Source organism: Myotis daubentonii, chromosome 1 (genome assembly GCF_963259705.1).
Source record: "Myotis daubentonii chromosome 1, mMyoDau2.1, whole genome shotgun sequence".
In the NCBI taxonomy this organism is placed as follows: Eukaryota; Metazoa; Chordata; class Mammalia; order Chiroptera; family Vespertilionidae; genus Myotis; species Myotis daubentonii.
The window spans coordinates 19,922,824-19,943,618 of record NC_081840.1 but is presented as its reverse complement, the minus strand read 5'-3'; the positions used below and the strand labels follow the sequence as shown (position 1 = coordinate 19,943,618).

General features: G+C 42.3%; 1 protein-coding gene across 2 annotated transcripts in view; it reads right to left on the bottom strand.

Annotated features, from left to right (window-relative positions):
• Window positions 1-20,795, bottom strand: part of VIPAS39 (VPS33B interacting protein, apical-basolateral polarity regulator, spe-39 homolog) — a 28,159-nt gene that overhangs the window by 1,536 nt on the left and 5,828 nt on the right. The window contains exons 4-19 of one of the 2 annotated variants that reach the window (XM_059689268.1): window positions 19,202-19,348; window positions 17,759-17,797; window positions 17,357-17,421; window positions 16,572-16,628; window positions 14,368-14,460; window positions 13,618-13,651; window positions 13,025-13,127; window positions 11,019-11,046; window positions 8,344-8,417; window positions 6,315-6,390; window positions 5,507-5,641; window positions 4,882-4,923; window positions 3,817-3,906; window positions 1,711-1,797; window positions 1,064-1,153; window positions 553-657 (exon numbers count right to left, since the gene is read on the bottom strand). In XM_059689268.1, the coding sequence (XP_059545251.1) occupies window positions 553-657; window positions 1,064-1,153; window positions 1,711-1,797; window positions 3,817-3,906; window positions 4,882-4,923; window positions 5,507-5,641; window positions 6,315-6,390; window positions 8,344-8,417; window positions 11,019-11,046; window positions 13,025-13,127; window positions 13,618-13,651; window positions 14,368-14,460; window positions 16,572-16,628; window positions 17,357-17,421; window positions 17,759-17,797; window positions 19,202-19,348 (1,265 nt within the window). The remainder of the gene's footprint in view (window positions 1-552; window positions 658-1,063; window positions 1,154-1,710; window positions 1,798-3,816; window positions 3,907-4,881; window positions 4,924-5,506; window positions 5,642-6,314; window positions 6,391-8,343; window positions 8,418-11,018; window positions 11,047-13,024; window positions 13,128-13,617; window positions 13,652-14,367; window positions 14,461-16,571; window positions 16,629-17,356; window positions 17,422-17,758; window positions 17,798-19,201; window positions 19,349-20,795) is intronic. The other variant, XM_059689278.1, reaches the window with a different exon arrangement.

Here is a 20,795-nt window from a genome sequence, read left to right as displayed (position 1 = left end):
GGTTTGATCCCCAGTTAGGGCGTGTACGGGAGGCAACTTATTGATATTTCTCTCTCACTTTGATGTTTCTCTTTCTCCCCCCCCCCCCCACATTCCTCTCTCTAAAATCAATAAAAACATATCCTTGGGTGAGGATTAAAAATAAATAGCTGAACAATCATTTTTTTAAAAAAAAAAGATTCACTAGCTTTCAATGACCCCAAGTAGGTCCCAAAACATCTAACAAGGAACTAAGATCAACATTAACAAAAAGCTCAGCAATTTCATGCTATGAGAGACAAGCAGGCTGTATTTCCCAAATTGCTAAAATCGATTTCACCCTCTTCTTACTTCCAACAGGTAGGTAATATCCATTCCCGGGATGTTCTGAATCTAACATTTGTTCCTATACTGCCAGTAGTAAGTCTCTCCTACCTGCTAGGTTTAACAATTTTCAGAGCGGTTACAGTTAAGTCTCAGCTGGAGGTCCCCAGATTACCCTTTTATACACTTGATGCTACTTTGAGAACTGTCTGTCTCCCGAGGCTGTGGCGGGGTAGCTGCCCTGCTCACCGTGCTGCTGAGAATGGCATCGATCTTCTCCTCCTCTGCAGATCCTTTGTCCACCTTACTCCTGTACGCTAGCAACTGCTGACGGTCCTTCAGGTCCCGGCAAGTCTGCACACCAAAACAGACTAGCAGTGAGCCCCAAATCAGCCTTCTCTAGGAAGGTCTTTTGCTTTTTGTTACTCCCACTTCGAGCCAAGGTTCAAGAAGAGGCTGGGTGACAGGGGCCAAGTCCGCTCAGAACCTCATGCTGGAGTGAAGTCTACAGAGCTTATGTGACTTGATTCAGGTCTCTGAGTTCTCTGAGTGCAACAGACTTTTAAGAGCACAGAGAAACCGGTCAGAAGGCTGGGAAAATAGCATAGAAGTGCTGGCCTCCAAACTAACTCCTGCCAGACCATTTTGCCCATTACGTCGAAACTGATGGCAGGATCTCAGGGTCCAGGACAGAGACTACCATAACCCCCCACTCTCCACTGAGGCTCTAACTCAGGGTTCTTATTTCCTGGGGACTCACCTCAATGACGACATCGTGGCACTTGAACTTGGTAGCTAAGTTCAACTTTGTGTCCACATCTTCCACTAGATTGACATACTCCTGTAATATCTGTGGGAAGAGGTACTTCTCATTAATGATTCCCAGAACTCTGAAAAGTAGGAAAAAAATCCGGAAGAAGGTAGACAAGTTCATCTACAACATCTGATGTCTACAATTCCCATCAGCAACCACAGGACCAGTTCTGTGATGGGAAATGAGGTGGACCCCAAGCAGCATTCCACACTCCCCAGGAAAGCAGGGAAGAGCATGCTCCTCCATAGCCCAGAGCTGGATACCTAGGCCAGCCAACGGGCATGCTCCACACCTGATCTGCACTGTGCCCTGATGTCCCTTCTCAGTGAGTTCTCCTTTGTATCATTTCACCAATATGGCAGTACTTCACACGGGCTAAACACAGTGAGTGCTCCTCAGAGAGGGCAGGTTACTTCTAAAGGGCAGAGGAGAACGTCTCTCCCTGACCTGTCCTACATCAAGACCAATACAGCCATCATGTTGCCCTTAAGGGGAGAACAGAACAGGTCAGGTCTCCTATCACTGACCAGTAAGAGGCTACAAGGTAGGTCTCCTAGAGGATCCTGTCCCCAACTCTCTTCAGGAGCCATTACCTGGACGGGGGCACTGTTCTTGTGCAGAATTTCCACAACCCGATGGAAGCCAATAGGTGCTCTCTTCTTGGTGTAGCCCAGCCAGTTCTGAGAAAGAAGATGGCAGTAGTAGGTAGGCCAGACACGAACAGTACACCCTGAGCTTGTCTCCCTGCATTTTACAGTCAGCCTAGAATAATGTGATGGTGAGAGTGGATGGACTGGGGTGGGGAACAGGGAAATAGATGAGTTTTTTAGAAAAGTCAAGAAACTTGAGAGGGTGGGAGAGAGTCAGAAGTATAAAATAAGTTCTTAGGTTTATAGGCACTAATGCAGAAAAGTGTGAAATACAGCTAAATGAAATAAGTAATTTACACAACCACACTTGTAGTATGAACTTATCTAGGAGAAAAGTCCTACTCTTTACATCTCTACTTTTTAAAAAAATATATATTTTTATTGATTGGAGAGGGAGACAGACATAGAAACATCAATGAGAGAGAATCATTGATTGGCTGCCTTCTGCACCCCTACTGGGGATTAAGCCTGCAATCTGGGCATGTGCCCTTGATGGGAATTGAACCTGGGACCCCTTAGTCTGCAGGCTGACGCTCTATCCACTGAGCCAAACTTACATTTATATAAAGATGTTTCTTTGTATTTTTTTTTAAATATATTTTATTGATTTTTTACAGAGAGGAAGGGATAGAGATAGAGAGTCAGAAACATCGATGAGAGAGAAACATCGATCAGCTGCCTCCTGCACATCCCCCACTGGGGATGTGCCCGCAACCCAGGTACATGCCCTTGACCGGAATCGAACCTGGGACCCTTCAGTCCGCAGGCCGACGCTCTATCCACTGAGCCAAACCGGTTTCGGCCTTTGTATTTTTTTTTTCCATTAATTTTTAGGGAGAGTGGAAGAGAGAGGGAAAGATAGAGAGAGAAACTTCAATGTGAAAGAAACACTTCAACTGGTTGCCTCCTGCATGAGCCCTCACCAGGGCCCAGGCTGGGGAGAAGCTTGCAACCAAGGTACGTGCCCTTGACTGGAATCAAACCCGGGACCCTTTGGTTCGCAGGCCGATGCTCTATCCGCTGAGCTTAACCAGCTAGGGCAAAGAGGTTTCTTTATAAATTCGTGAGGAAAGATCTGGAAAGCACTCATCAAACTTTGAATGGCATCTGCCTTGAGGAAGTGGGTGAGACTAGGAGCAGGAAGTCAGTGGAAGAGAAACGTCACTCTTTACTCTTTACACTTCCATACAGTGTTTGATTTGGACACAGACACGTATTGCTTTGGTAGTTAATGTAGCTAATTAAATAACTAACAAAGGGGGGAAAACAGAAAATTCTCAAACCCATAATGAAAACAAATCAGTACTTAACATGTCAACCAGTAGACATGACAACCAAATATAATGCAAGATCCTTGGCAGCAAACAAACACAAGAACAAACAGAAACCGCTCTAAGGAGCTAATTTATTACAGACTATATATATGATTATAGTATCAGATTAACATTACATTTCTTGAAGGAGTTACAAAGGAGAAAAATATTTAAGAGAGAAGTAGCATGATGTCTAAAACTTACCTTCAAATGGTTCCGCGAAAGAACAAAAAGCTTATTTGCTGACTCTTTTTCTACGTGCATAGAAAAAGAGAAAGCATATATAGCGAGAATCTGAATGAGTGAAGTAGGTAAAGACTATTAGTATTCACTATAATATTCTTTCAACTTTTCTTTAGGCGTGACATTTTGGAAAATAAAAAGCTGGAGGAAAGATGTAAGCCAGTCACTGGAACAGAAGATTCCCATGAGTCTAGGCCAGTGATGGCGAACCTTTTGAGCTCGGCGTGTCAGCATTTTGAAAAACCCTAACTTAACTCTGGTGCCGTGTCACATATAGAAATTTTTTGATATTTGCAACCATAGTAAAACAAAGATTTATATTTTTGATATTTATTTTATATATTTAAATGCCATTTAACAAAGAAAAATCAACCAAAAAAATGAGTTGGCGTGTCACCTCTGACACGGGTGTCATAGGTTCGCCATCACTGGTCTAGGATAACAAGAGGATGTGCCTGAGGCATCAGCAGCACAGAGAGATCCAGGCACTCACCTTTGTGGTAAAGAGAGCATCTACATCATGCCAGGCACGGAGCTTGGCGCGGGCGGCCAAGGCAGTCAGCACATACTGTTTATCTGGGATCTAGAAAGCAGAGACCAGAGGAATTTAAGGGGAAGTAGGAAGGTGCCAGAGAAGGTACTTGAGAATTCTGGAAAAGATAGGCAAAAATATACTGCCGGGAGCCGGTCCATCCTTGCTGTTTCAAGGGACCTGGCATATATTGCATAAGGTTCTTAATATGTTTGCTCACCTTCTTGGCACTGTGTTTTAACCAAGGTCACCTCTCCGAGAAAGGTTGTTTCCCAAGGTAGGAATTTTTCCCTGAAGTCAGGGAGGGGATGAAACTCCTTAACTAAGTGCCAGGCGGGTAGTTAATCACTACAAACAATCATGCTTAAGCTACATAATCTTTACTCCCTGGAATGGAGATAAGAAACGCCCTAACCTTTGTAATAGAGATTGATAGGATTGAATCAACTGGTATAAATACAGATGTAACAAGACAGCAAGAGACAGAACTGAGAACACAGGGCTTGGAAGACAGGACCAAGAGAGACAGAGCCTAGGCACAGAACCTACACAGAACGTTCTCTAGAGACAGCAGAACTTCGCTGGAGATCTCGGACAGAACCTGGCTGGAGATCCTAAGCAGAACCTCTCTGGAGATCGAGACCAGAACTTGGCTTGAGATCCTGGCTAGGCTGCTGATCAACTGAACACTGATCTCCGTGTCATTCCTTCTTCGCTGACTCCGTCCACACCTTTGGGGAACCCCTGGACCTGCTGGGGTTGGACCCCGGCAATATACCATAGTGTTGATTCTGCCTTTTAAAAATCTGTAAGTCTCTCAGGTCACCAAGAACCCTGTAGTTTCCAAGCCCCAGCACTGAGGTAGGACGTTCAATTAAAGCCTTACCTCACTCCCCACAAACACTTCCCTTCCCACCTTTAACCGTGAATATAAGACACCTACTGTGCAGGGTTACAAAGCAACATCCACTCCACATAGGTACCCTGATACTACTTTTACCAAAGCACCGACCGTTTTATATCTACCTTAAATGTCTTCTTCAGGTTGACTGGACTGCTGAATGTCCCCTAGGGTGAAAGTGGAGAAGAAACTCTAGTGTTACCGACTTTCCCAAAATACCACCCAATCTCCCATCTTCTTTTGTACTGACTAGACTTTCTACATTTTACTCTGTAACCAATTAAACCCAGAAATTATTTTGAGAGCAAAGCTCCATCGGGTCTAATCAGGTATCACTGCAACCCAGCTTAACAAGACTGGGTTAGTAAGTACGGTATTTTTCCCAATTTTATGCTAATCCAAAGTCCACTTGTGACCATTACATCTTATAAAATGTGTTCAGACATCCAGTTACCTGACACCCTGCTGCTCTTCTGTGTCATCCACATGCATTTATGGGCCTCTGAACAGAGCCCGCTGTGGGACCAGCGCTGCTGAGACAGAACGTGCCACGCTATAGGCCAGTCACCGGGCACCACGCAAGCCTTACGAACCCCTCTTCCCTCCTGGCTCACCCCTGAGGGCCAGGAAAGCCTCCGGGTGGATTTCCAAGAACTACAGGCACCCTTTGATAACAGGGTACATACTGACTTCGAGCTACGTTCCTCTGTGCAGTGGGAGAGTGTGGGGTCTTTCCCGTGTTGCCTGTACCTCGGGCTCCGTGTAGTGGTAGAAGCAGGAATAGAAGAGTGTCGTCACTAGTGGCATATTGAGGATGGAAGCTTTGCGGGGGTGCTTCCGGAAGATCTCAGTCTGTCCTGCTGATTCTAGATGGCGGTCATTTGCCTGTAGTGGAAAGTGAAAAAAAGAACTATGTCCATGCAGGAGAAGCAGAGAGAAACTTAATGCTACAGTAGCTGCATTTCCTACCCTAGGAAAGAGGCAAGGAAGAGAAAAAGAAATGGCTGGAATGACCCACGGGAGTCTAAAAGCCCTAAAATGCCGAAACCGGTTTGGCTCAGTGGATAGAGCGTCGGCCTGCGGACTGAAGGGTCCCGGGTTCGATTCCGGTCGGGGGCATGTGCCTGGGTTGCGGGCACATCCCCAGTGGGAGATGTGCAGGAGGCAGCTGATCGATGTTTCTCTCTCATCGATGTTTCTGACTCTCCATCTCTCTCTCCCATCCTCTCTGTAAAAAAAAAAAATCAATAAAATATATATTTAAAAATAAAATAAAATAAAAGCCCTAAAATGATGATAGATCCAAGTTGGATGGAGGCAGACAGAGAAGTGGCAATGCAATGGGAATTCTGGGATGAAGAGGAAATAATTCCAGGTCAACTGCAGGTGAGAAGGAAAATGATGCTGAGAACAGTGGAGGGAAGGGGCTATGGTGGAGAGGGAGAAAATGAAAGGCCCTTAGAGACTGCAACAGGAGATGACATATGTGGGCAGAGCACAGATGGGTCCCAGAGGCTGATGGCACTGAAGCAGAAAACACAGGTACGAGGAGTCTAACCTCAATAATGATCTGACGTTCCAGGAGCGTGTAATGGTCTTGTATGTGTGCAGAATCTTCCGCTGAAAATGGCAAACTGATAAAGAGCCGGAAGGTTAGTACCTTTTTCTCTACTCAAACAGGAAACAAACCCAACTAAACCAAATCACTACTATAACATAAGAGGTCCATGGTGCTTCATAAATCTGATCTCAATTCACCTCTGGAGCATCCCTAAAAGGCAGAGAGAGAGAAAGCAGAAAATAGAGCAGACCTTTGGCTGGGGTTTTGCATTTAAGATTTTTGCCAACTAAAGAGGGATCCTGAAAATTGACAAAATATATGTAGCCATTAGTGACTCTGTTGAGGAATGAACTAGAATCCTCTCGCTGTGGGAGGTGTAATGATTGGTGAGTCACTTGGCTAAGGAGTGAGCCCAGCCAACTGCTCATCTGCATCCCAGTGAAGCACTTTGGTTCATGTCACTGCTTAATGTCAACGCTTAACTCTCCTTCAGGGTCACTTACATTTGTGAGCTACTGTTTTACTGTAGGGTAATAAGGTAAAATTAAATTACACGGCACGGTAGTATGTTTGTAGACTGGTATAGATGTCAAAGATCCACACAAATGTCAAAGGTCCCATCTTCAATACTACGTTATATTTTTACACATGAAGAAGCTGAGGGACAAACAGTGTCTTACCTAAAAGGCACATGGCAAGTCACTGGGTAAGGCCAGGAACAGAAGCCAGATTTTAAACTCCCAGTTCACAGATCTACTCTTCAGAGACTGTGGCCTTATTCTCCTACTCCACTCATTCCAGGAAGAATTCTGAAATTCAATTATACTATCCCAGATTAAGTGTGAGCCACAGCCAATTTTTAAAAGAGGTAAGAGGAAATGAAAATAGTTTCCAGTCACTTCACTACTCTAACTTTTCTCTTTGTTTACCAGAGGCCATAGGACATAACTCAGTATTTGATTTGATCAGGTTAAAAGTGAAGATGGCATTGATGTAAATGAATTTCTGAATGTGAAACCTGAAAATCACGTTATATGAGGAATGACTGGAACCACTGAGCCTGGAGAAGCAAGGTTCACTGGGCAGACTCTACACTTGCCTTAAATTCAGGGAAGCAAGATTTGGCTCAATATAAGGAACCACTTTCCAATCATGAAGGTTGTCCAACAATAAAATGAGCTACTTCCAAGAGCAGCAAGTGCCCAATCATTGGAAGAGTGATGTGTGGGGCTGGTTTTCACAGGGACTTATATTCTGGGTCAAAGCCTGTATTGAACTTTGGGGTTTCAAGGACCAAACGAAAATAATTTTATGGTTGGGGGTCACCACAACATGAGGAACTGTATTAAAGGGTCGCGGCATTAGGAAGGTTGAGAACCACTGATATAAGGTAAAGTGTTTCCCACTGTTACTGTGATACATATGGTCATAAATCAGTGGTTCTCAACCTGTGGGTCGTGACCCCTTTGGCGAATGACCCTTTCACAGGGGTCGCCTAAGACCATCCTGCATATCAGATATTTTCATTACAATTCATAACAGTAGCAACATTACAGTTATGAAGTAGCAACGAAAATAATTTTATGGTTGGGTCACAACATGAGGAACTGTATTTAAAGGGCCAGAAGGTTGAGAACCACTATCATAAATAATTACAACCAATTTTATTATCAAAAAGTGTATATCCAGTCAAGGACCATTTTTTTAAATTTGTGTGGGGGGGGAGGTAGGGGTGATGGGGGGGGACTCCCAGAATATAAGGCAGTCTTTCAATTAAATAGATGTAACTTTCAAAAGAAAAAAACAAAACTCTATATTGTCTTATTTTCCTTAATTTACCACCAATGAAAATCCTATTGGGGACTAGTATTTCAAACCACTGAGTAAGACAATTTTTAATGATGCTTGTATGATCCATTGTGTTTGGCTTTCCCTTCAACTATCTATCCATTCCACCCTCTTTCAGTCACTTAATTCCTCTGCATATGAGTATTTATACTTAAAAACATTTCTTCTCCATACTCACCCAATGCAGGTCTTAAGAAATTCTTTCCGTTTCTCAGGGTCCTGGATGCTCAAGTGCTCTCGGTAATAGGACAGCTTAAGAAAAAAAACACAGAAAGGCTGTGAGCTAGTCTGTCTCCTTAGAAGGGGGAGGCAACTCCTTAAGCAGACTTTCCATGCCTAAAAACTAAATTCTCACCAAGCCAGTGGGGCTCAGTGGTTGTGTCAACCTATGAACCAGGAGGTCACGGCTCGATTCCAGGTCAGAGCATATGTCTGGGTTGCAGACTTGATCCCCAATAGGGGATGTGCAGGAGGCAGCCGATCAATGATTCTCTCTCATCACTGATGTTTCTATCTATCTCTCTCTCTCTCCCTTCCTCTCTGAAATCAACAACAATACACACACACACACACACACACACACACACACATTTTTAAAGGTAAATTCTTCATTATCAGAGATTCCTTCTTGGTATGGATTGGATGTGGGAATGGAGAGAGCAAAGAGTGATTTGAAATTACTCTTTGGGCCCTGGACAATGTGGCTCAGTTGGTTGGGAATTGTCCTATGCTCCAAAAGGTTGCCAGTTCAATTCCCAGTCAGGGCACATGTCCAGCCTAGATCCTAGATAGGGGGCATGCAGGAGGCAACCAATCCATTTCTTGCTCTCACAACCATGTTTCGCTCTCTCTCTCCTTCCCTCCCTCCCTCTCCCTCTCCCTTCCTCTTCCTAAAAATCAATTTAAGCAGAACCGGTTTGGCTCAGTGGATAGAGCGTTGGCCTGCGAACTCAAGGGTCCCAGGTTCAATTCCGGTCAAGGGCATGTACCTTGGTTGCGGGCACATCCCCACTGGGGGGCGTGCTGGAGGCAGCTGGTTGATCTCTCTCATCGATGTTTCTAACTCTATCCCTCTCCCTTCTTCTCTGTAAAAAAAAAAAAAAAAATCAATAAAATATATTTAAAAATCAATTTAAAAAAATCTTTACAAAAAAAGTCACTCTTTGGTTTATCTATAATTGTAATATGTAATATGGTAGCCAGTAGACACATGTGTTTGTTTATATGTAAATTTAAACTAATTAAAAAGAAATAAATTCAGGTCCTTAGTTGCACTATTCATATTTGAAGTGCTCAACAGCTACAAGTGATCTGTGGCTCCCACATCGAACAGCACAGATAGAGAATATTCCCATCATTGCAGGAAGTTCTATTGGGCATGCTGATCTATAATAAAACATCTTCAATTCAAACATAATAAAGTACATGCAAAAAAAAAAATAAAGTTTTAAATAAAATTGAGTTACCCAAACCACATTTATTTTCACTAATCAAACTTCGAAACAACAAACTTTATAAGAATGCCGTATGGAAAAAATTCCTTAGTTTCAAATCTATGGAGATTAAAAATAGAAACAAAGACTTTTCAAAATGATTACTACCAATTGCCAATCATTGTCAGCAGAATAAGATAAAGCATTTTTTGAGACTTTATGCTGACATAAAATATCAAGTACATGTTCCTTTCACAAAATATTATAAAAAAGATTTTCCTGAGTTATATTCTGTTGTGTAAACAAGTTTAACAACATTATTAAATGTGCCAGCCAAACATGAGCACTGCTCTCACCACACATGCGCTGTACAGTGACTCAAGGAACAATCCTGCCACTGACAGCGCTGGGGAGTTGAGCCCCGCACTTTAACAAACTTCAAAAAATGGCCCTAGCCATTTGGCTCAGTGGATAGAGCGTCAGACTGTGGACTGAAGAGTCCTAAGTTTGAATCCAATTAAGGGCACATGCCCAGGTTGTGGGCTTGATCCCCAGTAGGGGACGTGCAGGAGGCAGCTGTTCATTTATTCTCTCTCATCATTGATGTCTCTTATCTCTCTTTCCCTCTCCTTTTCTCTCTGAAATCAATAAAAATATATTTAAAAATTGATCACTAAAGTTTTAGTAATATAATTAAACTTTTGGTTAAATTTCAGATTTATTCTCATATTCTAGAAGTTCACTCTATAATGGTGAAAATCTGTCAGAAATCTATTTTAACATTCAGTCACTGAGCTCTAGCCAAAGTATGTGCCGGGTGTGCCACTAGCTTGACCTATCTTCCTTCTTCACATATATCTGGTTTCTTATCCCTCTTAGCTTTCAATAGTGTCTTTTCTTTTCTTTTTCTTTTCTTTTAATTCATTTTAGAGAGAGAGAGAAAGGGAGAGAAACATCAATTTTGTTGTTCCACTTATTTATGCATTCATCGGTTGATTCTTGTATGTGCCCTGATCGGGGATCAAACCCTCAACCTTGGCATATCAGGATAATGCTCTTATCAATGGAGCTATCCAGCCAAGGACCAGCATCTGCTTTAGTATTAGAAGCCAAAATCCAAAAGCTCCTACAAACCAGGAATTGAAAACAACTAGAAAGAAACACACAAAATTACAAACTGATGAGCCCATTTTCATTCATTTTTTTAAATTTACAGCCCAATTAAAAGAACGTAGAAAAAACAATAAAGCAGTACATCATTTGGACTAAGTTTTCAGGATTCCTAGATGTCTCTCTCTCCTGAATATAATCAATACAAATGGAAAATAAGTATGTCCAATCATTCTGGGATCCTGGCGACTGGGTTTTGGCTTAGATTTCAGTTAAGTAAGTCCCCAACTGAAACAAAGGCCACACTTACCGCAAGCTCTTCTGTTCTATCTAGGAACCTGGGAAGAAGCAGAAGGAACAGCATTTTTATCTATTGACATGTGGCAGCATAACTTCACAAAATAAGACAACTGCTCTAAGAGAATACAATTCAAACTCATTTGCCTCCACATGTAAGATAAACCCTTGTCTTCTTAAACTTTCTACCACAGCAACCCTTTGAAAACACATGGTGGACGAGGTATCAGTGTTCCCCTGATCTTTCTAGCTGAGCAAAAAGCAGGGACAAGAAGGCACCGCAGGGCACTAATAACTGTAGGGTTAACTGGGCTCATGGGAAGGTCAGAGCCTCCTTGGCCCACAGTAATGCCATGGACCCTTTGAGGAAGAGTCAAGCACTATCCTTCTCTGCCGACTCCTGAACAGGTTTTCTACATTGTTCTCTTGTTTTCACGTGCAGAGTGAAGTGTGCTTTGCCTTTCCCAAAAGGCGGTAAGGCCTTGGAGAACAAGGACTTTGATGTTCTGATCCCTTCTCACTCTGAACGGTCCACTATACTCAACATCATGCTTTGACAGAGAGGTGAGGCTTACTGAAGCCTGTTGACTGGGAAGGAGGGAAGGGGGGAGAGAACACCTTGCCTCGATCAATGTGCCTTCTGAAAACTCAAGGCTAACCATCTGTAATCTTGACTCTAACCAGGTGACCTGCTTTCCCCACCTTAGTCTTTGGGGAGCTCATCACTGTGCTGCAGTCACTGGTAACTGGAGTTACCCTAGGCCACATGTCAGCCTCAAGAGAGGTTCCAACCCCTTCTCTGACACTGAAGAAAGAACATAACATACACACATTTTAACCTAAAGGTAAGAAATAACCTACTGATTGGAATGAGATAGGAAAGGAAAATAGAAGACACCCCCTTCCCAACCCACTCTCCAGCCCCAGCAGATATGTCTACCTCTTACCTCTCCACCAATCAGAATCCTGCCTAGTCTCATAAGCCCAACTCAATTCCTAACCTCTTCCATAAGGCTATCCTCCGGTATCCTGACTAAAAGTTGCATTTGCTTCTTCTGCTCTTCCACTGTACTTCTCATTACCAACACTGTAATTTAAGGTACCTTCAGCCCTGGGATCAGTAATAAAAGATACCTTCAGGCCTGGCCGGTAGCTCAGTGGTTACAGCATTGGCCTGTGCACCAATCAAGGGCACGTCCCTGGGTAGCAGGTCCGGTCCCCGCCCCCATTTGGGACGGGTGTGGGAAGCAAACAATCAATGTGTCTCTGTCACACTGATGTTTCTCTCTCTTTCTCCCTTCCACTCTCTCTAGAACAGTGGTTCTCAACCTTCTGGCCCTTTCAATACCGTTCCTCATGTTGTGACCCAACCATAAAATTATTTTCGTTGCTACTTCATAACTGTACTGTTGCTACTGTTATGAATCGTAATGTAAATATCTGATATGCAGGATGGTCTTAGGCGACCCTTGTGAAAGGGTCGTTCGACCGCCAAAGGGGTCACGACCCACAGGTTGAGAACCGCTGCTCTAGAATCAATGGAAAAAATATCCTCACTCCTTGAATGAGAATTTAAAAAAGAAGACACCTTCACTATAGATCTTCCATTTTAAAAATGCTTACTAATTATTAATACTACAGACTAGGCATTATGGAAGTGTTTTACATAACACTAACTCTTCGTCTTTATAATGACCCTGCGGGGGTGGTATCACCATCTCCATCTTACAGATGTGAAACTGATACTTGGAGAGGCTGGGTAACTTGCTCAAGGTCATGCTACGAATTCATGGTGGAGCCAGTATTCGATGCAGGTATGTCTGACTCCAGAACCTGGTTCTGAACCACGTGCTACACAGTCACCTTATCACAGCCTGTGGTGCTAGTTATCCCATCACATTTCAATATCTTGTCTAATAAGCATTTCCAGAACAAACAGACAGTGTCTTCTTTGTGTTCCCCAGAGTTCTTTGAACAAAATACTTAATTTATTTACTGGACCAGATGATCAGTTCTTACCTGAAGAGATCTAAAAGCAGCTTTTGATCCCCTATTTCCTTAAGGAAGTGAATGAGATGTCTCAGGGCAACCTGTCGCACCTCTAGCTCTCGGAAGAGGACCTCTGAAAGGCAGGAAGAAGTTAGGTGGAGAAAGATTAAAGCTATTACTTAAGTGTAAAATTGGTCTCCCTACTCACACATTACAAAATTAATTCCTCAAAGCCAATCAGGAATTTTTTTTACGGTACCCATCCCTAAGGCTCAATCCACCATCAACACACTCCATGGTTTAGGGCAGCTCTATGCCACTGAGTCAGCTTTCAGTTCTCACCAACCCAAACATAAGGTACTCGCATCAACTCTGACTTTCTCAAACCAACACAGCTGTCTGTGTGCCCAGTACATAGAGGGGTGTTGCAGTTAATGTAGTTGCCACTAACGGATGACGACTGCCCTCAGAGACGTGAGCTGAACTCTGAGGTCTCAGGCCAGTCCAGCTGTCTCTGCAGCAGACTTGATGCTGGTAAATTCTGGTATAAAGCCACATGCCTATCTCCCCTCAAGTGTAGCAGACATCATGCTGAATGAAGATTTCCCTCAAACCATGCTCACCTTTGCTCAGTGTCCTCTTCAGGAATATCAGAACCTGGAGGAAAAGAGAACAAAGAGCGCTAGCTGGTTTGGCTCAGTGGATGGAGTGCTGGCCTGCGGACTGCAGGGTCCCCAGTTCAATTCCAGTCAAGGGCACATGCCCGGGTTGTGGGCTCCGTCCCCAGTGGGGGGTGTGCAGGAGGCAGCTGATCAATGCTTCTCTCTCACCATTGATGTTTCTGTCTTTCTCTCCCTCTCCCATCCTCTCTGAAATCAATAAAAATGTGTGTGTTTTTTAAAAGAGAGAACAAAAAATTAATTAGCCAGTGTATTCTTTCAAACACAAAGCCCCACCCTGAGCACCAATGTCTAGGAATGAGGTCAGCAACTCAGTAGGCACCTTTGCAGGCCCAGACAACACATTTCCTGATGTGATGGAAGGACAGGTGGTGGACATCTGGAACTGCACTGTGTCTTGGGAGACCACATGCCCATGCCTGTACTGGCAAGAGATGCCTCCCTGCTCTCAGACCTCTCCTCCCTCAGAGTATAGTAACCAACCTACTGCTTCTTGATTATAATCAAGAGTTCCACATACAACACATGTCCTACCAGCTAGGCTTTAAAGTACGTGTTACTGAGAATTGTACACATCAAAAGGAAATCCAGGATCTTTACTTGACATTTAACCTAAAATGTTAAAGTCTATTCTGATTGGATTTTCAGAAACTAACAAAAAATAATTAAATAACCAAAAAAACCCACACTCACAGCAGTAATGACGTTTCCATCATGCATGCTAACTGCTTCCTCTAAGAGTTGTAGCTTGTCCTGTAAGGAGCGGAATCTTTCTAGTGAGCAGACCTGGTGGAATAAGAAGAGAATTAGTGTGCTGGGAGAAGACTGTTCACTACATTCCTCTGTCACTGGACACCGAAGTACAGGCAAGAATAAAAGGAAATGTCCCCAAAGAAAGCCACTTTATTTTTACACTGTGGTGCCCTGAACAATATCGACAGTAGTTTCCTACCAAACCCTCTCTAGTCAGCCTTATGCTTTGTATGTCATTTCCTGATGAAGTCTTGCCAAAGTCAACAGGTAGAGATCACTTCCTCTTTTTATAATGAGGTATAAATTACATACAATAAAATCTACCCTATTTAAATGTACAGTTCGGTGAGTTTTGACAAGAATAGAATTCCATGTAAGTACTAACACAATCAAGATACAGAATATTTCCATCACCCCAATAAGTTTCCTTGTCTACTTTAATGTCCATACCTTCCCATCCCATCCCCAGTCTATTATATATACCACCATTTATTTACCTATTTAGCTCTGGATGGATATTTGGATTTTCACTTTGGGGGCTATTATGAGTAAAGCTGTATGAACATTTGTGTATAAGCCTTTGTATGGACATGTTTTTGTCCATACAAAACGTGCACTGTAAATGTCCACGAATGAAATTAAGTGTATGATTAACTTTGTAAGAAACTGCAAGACTATTTCCCAAAGCAGTTTTACTATTTTTCCTTCTGGCTGACAGTGTACAAGAGTTCCACATCCTCCTAATATTTGGTATGATCAGTATTTTAAAGTTTAGCCATTCATTCCAGTACCTGCATAGTGGTATCATACAGTTTTAATTCACATTTTCTTGATAACTATGTTGAGCACCTTTTCAAGTGCTCATTGGCCATTCATATATGTTTTCTGTGATATAACTGGTCAAATCTTATGCCAATTTTTATTGGATTATTTCTTATTACTGAAAATAACTCTTTATATATTCTGTATGAAAATCCTTTATAATACGTATATTTTGCAAATATTTTCTACCAACTATAATGATATTTTCATGTTTTAGTTTGTTTTTTGTTAATCCTCACCCACATATATTTTTTCCATTGATTTTTAGAGAGAATGGAGAGAGACAGAGAGAGAGAGAGAGAGAGAGAGAGAGAGAGAGGGAGAGAGACTGAAGGGTCACAGGTTCAATTCCTGGTCAAGGGCACTTACCTGGGTTTCAGGTTCAATATCAGCCCCAGTCAGGGCTCATATGTGTCTCTCTCATGTTGATGTTTCTCCCTCCCCCCCCCCCCCCGCCCCCCGAGTCTTTTACCCTCTCTAAAAATTAATGGAAAAAAATATTCTTGGGTGAGGATTAACAATAACAACAAAAAAGTTAACTCATAATGGATCTCAGACCTAAACATAAAAGATCACACTCATTCTTTTATATATATATATATTATATATATATATATATATATAATTTTTTTTATTTTTAGAGAGGAAGGGAGAGGGAGAGAGAAAGAGAAACATCAATATGAGAGCAGAACATCGATTGGATGCCTCCTGCACAACTGGATCCAGCCCTGATGGGGAACTGAATCGTGATCTCCGACACTCAACAACTGAGCCATGCTGGCTGGGCTGAACCGGCAATCTTTTGGTGTACAGGACAATGCCCAACCAACTGAGCCGCACTGGCCATGGCCACCCTCATTCTTTTTTTTCTTTTTTTTTTTAATATATTTTTTATTGAAATTTTACAGAGAGGAAGGGAGAGAGATAGAGAGTTAGAAACATCGATCAGCTGCCTCCTGCACATCCCCCATGTGCCCGCAACCCAGGTACATGCCCCTGACCGGAATCGAACCTGGGACCCTTCAGTCCGCAAGCCAATGCTCTATCCACTGAGCCAAACCGGTTTCGGCTACCCTCATTCTTAAAAGCACTTTTCCCTCTTGTCCATCACTCTTTCCCCATTACCCTATCAGAGTAACACTAAACTCTAGAGAATCTCAAATTTTGCAGCTGACTTTTCATCTTAGTGAATTTATTTTCTTCCTGAAAACCACTTCATTTAACAATTCGAATTGAGTAGAGGGGTCAAGAAATCCTCCCTATGGGAACAGCGCCAGCTTCCCAAAAAAATCCCACAAGACCTCATTCCCCAGTGGTCTTACCTTGCCCTTCCGAAGGCGTCGCACCGTGTCGCTGGGGCTCCAGTCATTGCTGTAGTCCTGGAATATTAGCAACACATGAATCCCAAGAAGTTAAGGGATCAGAATTATCAGTGTGCCAGCTCCCCACATCAAACTCAGTGTCTTAGTCCCTAAAGGGGGACATATTTTGTGGGAGGGAATGGAGAAAAATTAATGAACTGAGATAGTCTTGTTCTGAATTTCTGAAGGAACTAGAACAGGAATAATACAGACGGGAAGAGATGAATCAAAGACAGAATGAACCAACTGACAAAATCAGGAACACTGTGCCTACTGGTTTAGGATATCAACCCCTCGATGCAATCAATCCCATTTTTGAGACTCTAAATAATAGCTATGCCAGCATAAGGAAAGAGGGAGACATGTTCCTTTTCCAGACTTTAGGATATAGTTTCTTCCTTATGAATCCATTTGCTTTTTTATGTGCTTCATGGGAGTACAAGCTTCACCAAGTTTCCAGTTCACATTGATGATCAAAAGTTTCAAAGTACAGCCTTCAAAGAGCAGCACAACGGGGAAGGAAAGTGTGCTAGGACTGAACCAGAAAATAGATACTTTTGAGTCCAAGTTCCACCATTTCATAGCTGTGAGACCCCAGGCAGGCCCTAATGTTTAGAAATCAGTGTTCTTATCTATAAAACGGGGTTAAATTAACAGGTGCTCAAAAAGTTGGGAAGATCAAGCAAGGTAATGTCAAAGCACTTTACACTGTGTACAGTGTCAACCCAGTGTAAGGTATTACTCACCCTAAACTCCCCCTTGGGTCTCCCCAGCTCTGGAGCATAGCTTTTGGCAGGTGTGTCCGAAAGAGCTGAAAGAGAACAGGCAGCTGTTTTAGAAGGACACCACCTTCTTGTCATTCCTTTCCTCAATGCTTCCTTCTTGACTTGTAGGCTCCCAAGGTATGTTTTAGGGCCCAAAGTAATTTTCGGTACCTCTCCAAAGCCAGTATCCCAGAAGTCACCCATTCCCCTGTAATCAGAATCTACCTCTTACTCCGTATGAGAAAATTTCTCTAATAATGATGAGAGATTCAGAATAAATTTTATTAAATCGTCTAATTACCACTTTTCTCCATGATTTCCCAGACTATACCCCAGATCAGTAACGTCTCCCAAAGTAATCAAGAAAAGAGGGTCAATGCCTACCATCAGAAAGGGACTGGAAACTTCCAAGTCTAGTTCTCCCTAAAGATAAAGAACACATGAGGGAGAAGGTGAGCAGTTAAGCCAGACCCATTCTGACTTGGTTAAGGATGTAGTGTGTATAAAACCTTATTATGCATTATGGGAACTTAAGACTTAACAAAAACTTTATTCAATTTCAGAAATTTAAGACACCATGGGGGAAAAAGGCAAGGAAGAAAACATTTTTAATTGCGATAAAATATACATAAAATAAAATTTACCATTTTAACTATTTTTGAGCCTACAGTTCAGTGCCACTGAGTACACCAAAAGTACAACCATCGCCATTATCCACCTCCAGAACTTTTTCATCATCCCAAACTGAGGCTCTGTACCCACTAAACAATAACTTCCTGTTCCCCTCACCCCCAGCCCTGGTAACCACTACATATTCTACCCTCTGTTTCTATGAATCTGACTTTCTAGATACTACATACGTGTATAAGTGGACTCATACATTGTTTATCTTTTTGTGTCTGGCTTATTTCACTTAGCACAAAGTTCTCAAGGTTCATCCATGTGGTAGTATGTACCAGAATTCTGTTCCTTTTTAGCTGAATAATATTCCATTGCATGTACATTTTGCTTATCCACTCATTAGTCAATGGACATTTGCGTTATTTCTACCTTTGGCTATTCTGAATATTGCTGCTATGAACATTGGTGAATAAATATCTGTTCAAGCTCCTGCTTTCAATTCTTTTGGGTATATACCTAGAAGTGGGTTTTTTAATCATGTGGTTACTGTGTTTAACTTTTTAAGTTTTTAGGAACTGCATACTGTCTCTCACACGTTCTACATTCCCACCAGCAGTGCACACGGGTTCCCAACAGCAGTGCACACGGGTTCCCAACAGCAGTGCACAGGGGTGGGGAGAACTTCTGACCTAGGCAAATTTCTTCAGTACCTGTCAAGGGGTTAATGCCAATTGTGTTCACATTCTAGAAACCCAGACCAAACCCTCTGAATTTCTCTCATTTCTCCCACTCTTGATCCCCAACTGCCAGCTCCAAAGATAATTCTTTTTCCTTCAATAATCATCTCCCACAGTAAATAAATAGAATAACCCGAGTATTTTGTTGTTGTTGTTGTTGTTTTTAATCCTCAACTGGGGATATTTTCCCATTGGCTTTTTAGGGAGAGGAGAAGAAAGAGGGAAAGACAGAGAGAAACATCGATGTGAGAGAAACACAGCAATTGGTTGGCTCCCACATGAGCCCTGACCAGGGCCCGGGCCAGTGAGGAGCCTGCAACCAAGGTGTGTGCCCTTAACTGAAATCAAACCTGGGACCTTTTGATCTGAAGGCTGACGCTCTATCCACTGAGCCAAACCAACTACAACCTGAGCATTTTTTTAAAAAAAGAAAAGACGACTTCCTGTGGCTTTAACCACCACTTTTTACCTCTAAAAAAGTTGCTCAGGGAATAGGTAGAAGTAGGTTTGGGTAGCTGCGCATAGGAGGAGAAGCTGTTTCGGCTCTTTAGCTGCTCACGCCCCTCGTGGTTTAACCCACTGTTCCCAGCAGTCTCTTTGATGGACCATGAGATACCTGTGAGATAGTAAGAACTAAATCAGTCATTCTCATCCAAACAAATCCTAGATAACAAGCATTCCAACAAACTCTAAAAGCTTTTCACCAGAGGCCCTAGTCCTTTGGCTGACATGGACTCCAAAAATCAAGGCAGGGAGAAAAGATAGAATCAAATAGACTAATCAACAGAAAAATGGGCAAAGGAAATGAATAAAGGGATCACAGAAAAAATATTCAAAGGGCTATTCAATACATGAAAAGAGGCTCACCCTCACTTTTAATAAGATAATTACATACATGAAAAGTACACTGAGACACCACTGGTCCCCTCTAAGACTGGCAAAGATCCCCAGGTTTAATAACACCCTGTGTCGGCAAGGCTGTGGGGGACACAGGAACCCTCTGACATTGCATTGCTGGTGGGAGTATAAATTGACGCAACCCACAAGGAGGGCAATTTGGCAATATCTATCCAACACAGATGCAAATGCCCTCTGCCAATAACTTCACTCTAGGACTTGATCGTTCATAGTCACCTCTGAGAATACAAGGTTATTGATAGCAAAATAAACAACACAAGATTGGAAACAATATAAAGTTCATCATCAGTGAGCTGATTAAATAAATTACAGAAAATCCATATATAGTAATACCATACTGCTATTTAAAAAAACTGAGAATGAGAAAGCTCTTTATGTACTGATATGAAAACATTTCCAAGCTATAGCATTAAGTGAAACGTGCAGAGTATAAAGTATGCTATCATTTGTATAAAAAAAGGGTAAGTATATTCCTATACGTATTTATAAATGTAAAACGAATCTTTTGATGCATACATAGGAAGCAAACAATCGCAGTAATTTCTTGGAAGGACAGGGACTAAGAACTTTGCCTATATACCTTCAATACTTTTTTATTTTTTTATTTATTTATTTTTTTAAATATATTTTATTGATTTTTTACAGAGAGGAAGGGAGAGAGATAGAGAGTTAGAAACATCGATGGGAGAGAAACATCGATCAGCCGCCTCCTGCACATCTCCCACTGGGGATGTGCCCGCAACCCAGGTACATGCCCTTGACCGGAATCGAACCTGGGACCTTTCAGTCCGCAGGCCAACGCTCTATCCACTAAGCCAAACCGGTTTCGGCAATACTTTTTTATTTTTAAATCACATGATAGTATTTCCTATTAAGAAAATTTTTTTTTTAAATATCCTTAAAAATCTGATAGGCTCTGCAAAGGTATTAAGTGGTATTATATAAATACTAGGCAGTGAGACTTGGTGGCTAAGAAGTCAGTTATGCCAATAGTTATGAGCATGTAAGTTAGTAGTTCTCATATTAGAAGTATCTGCATGCGGAAAGAGACTGGAGAAAAATTGTGCACCTATGGAAGAGGACAGTGGGTGGGGAGTGAGGGCGGAGGGTGGGGCGGGAACTGGGAGGAGGGGAGTTATGGGGGG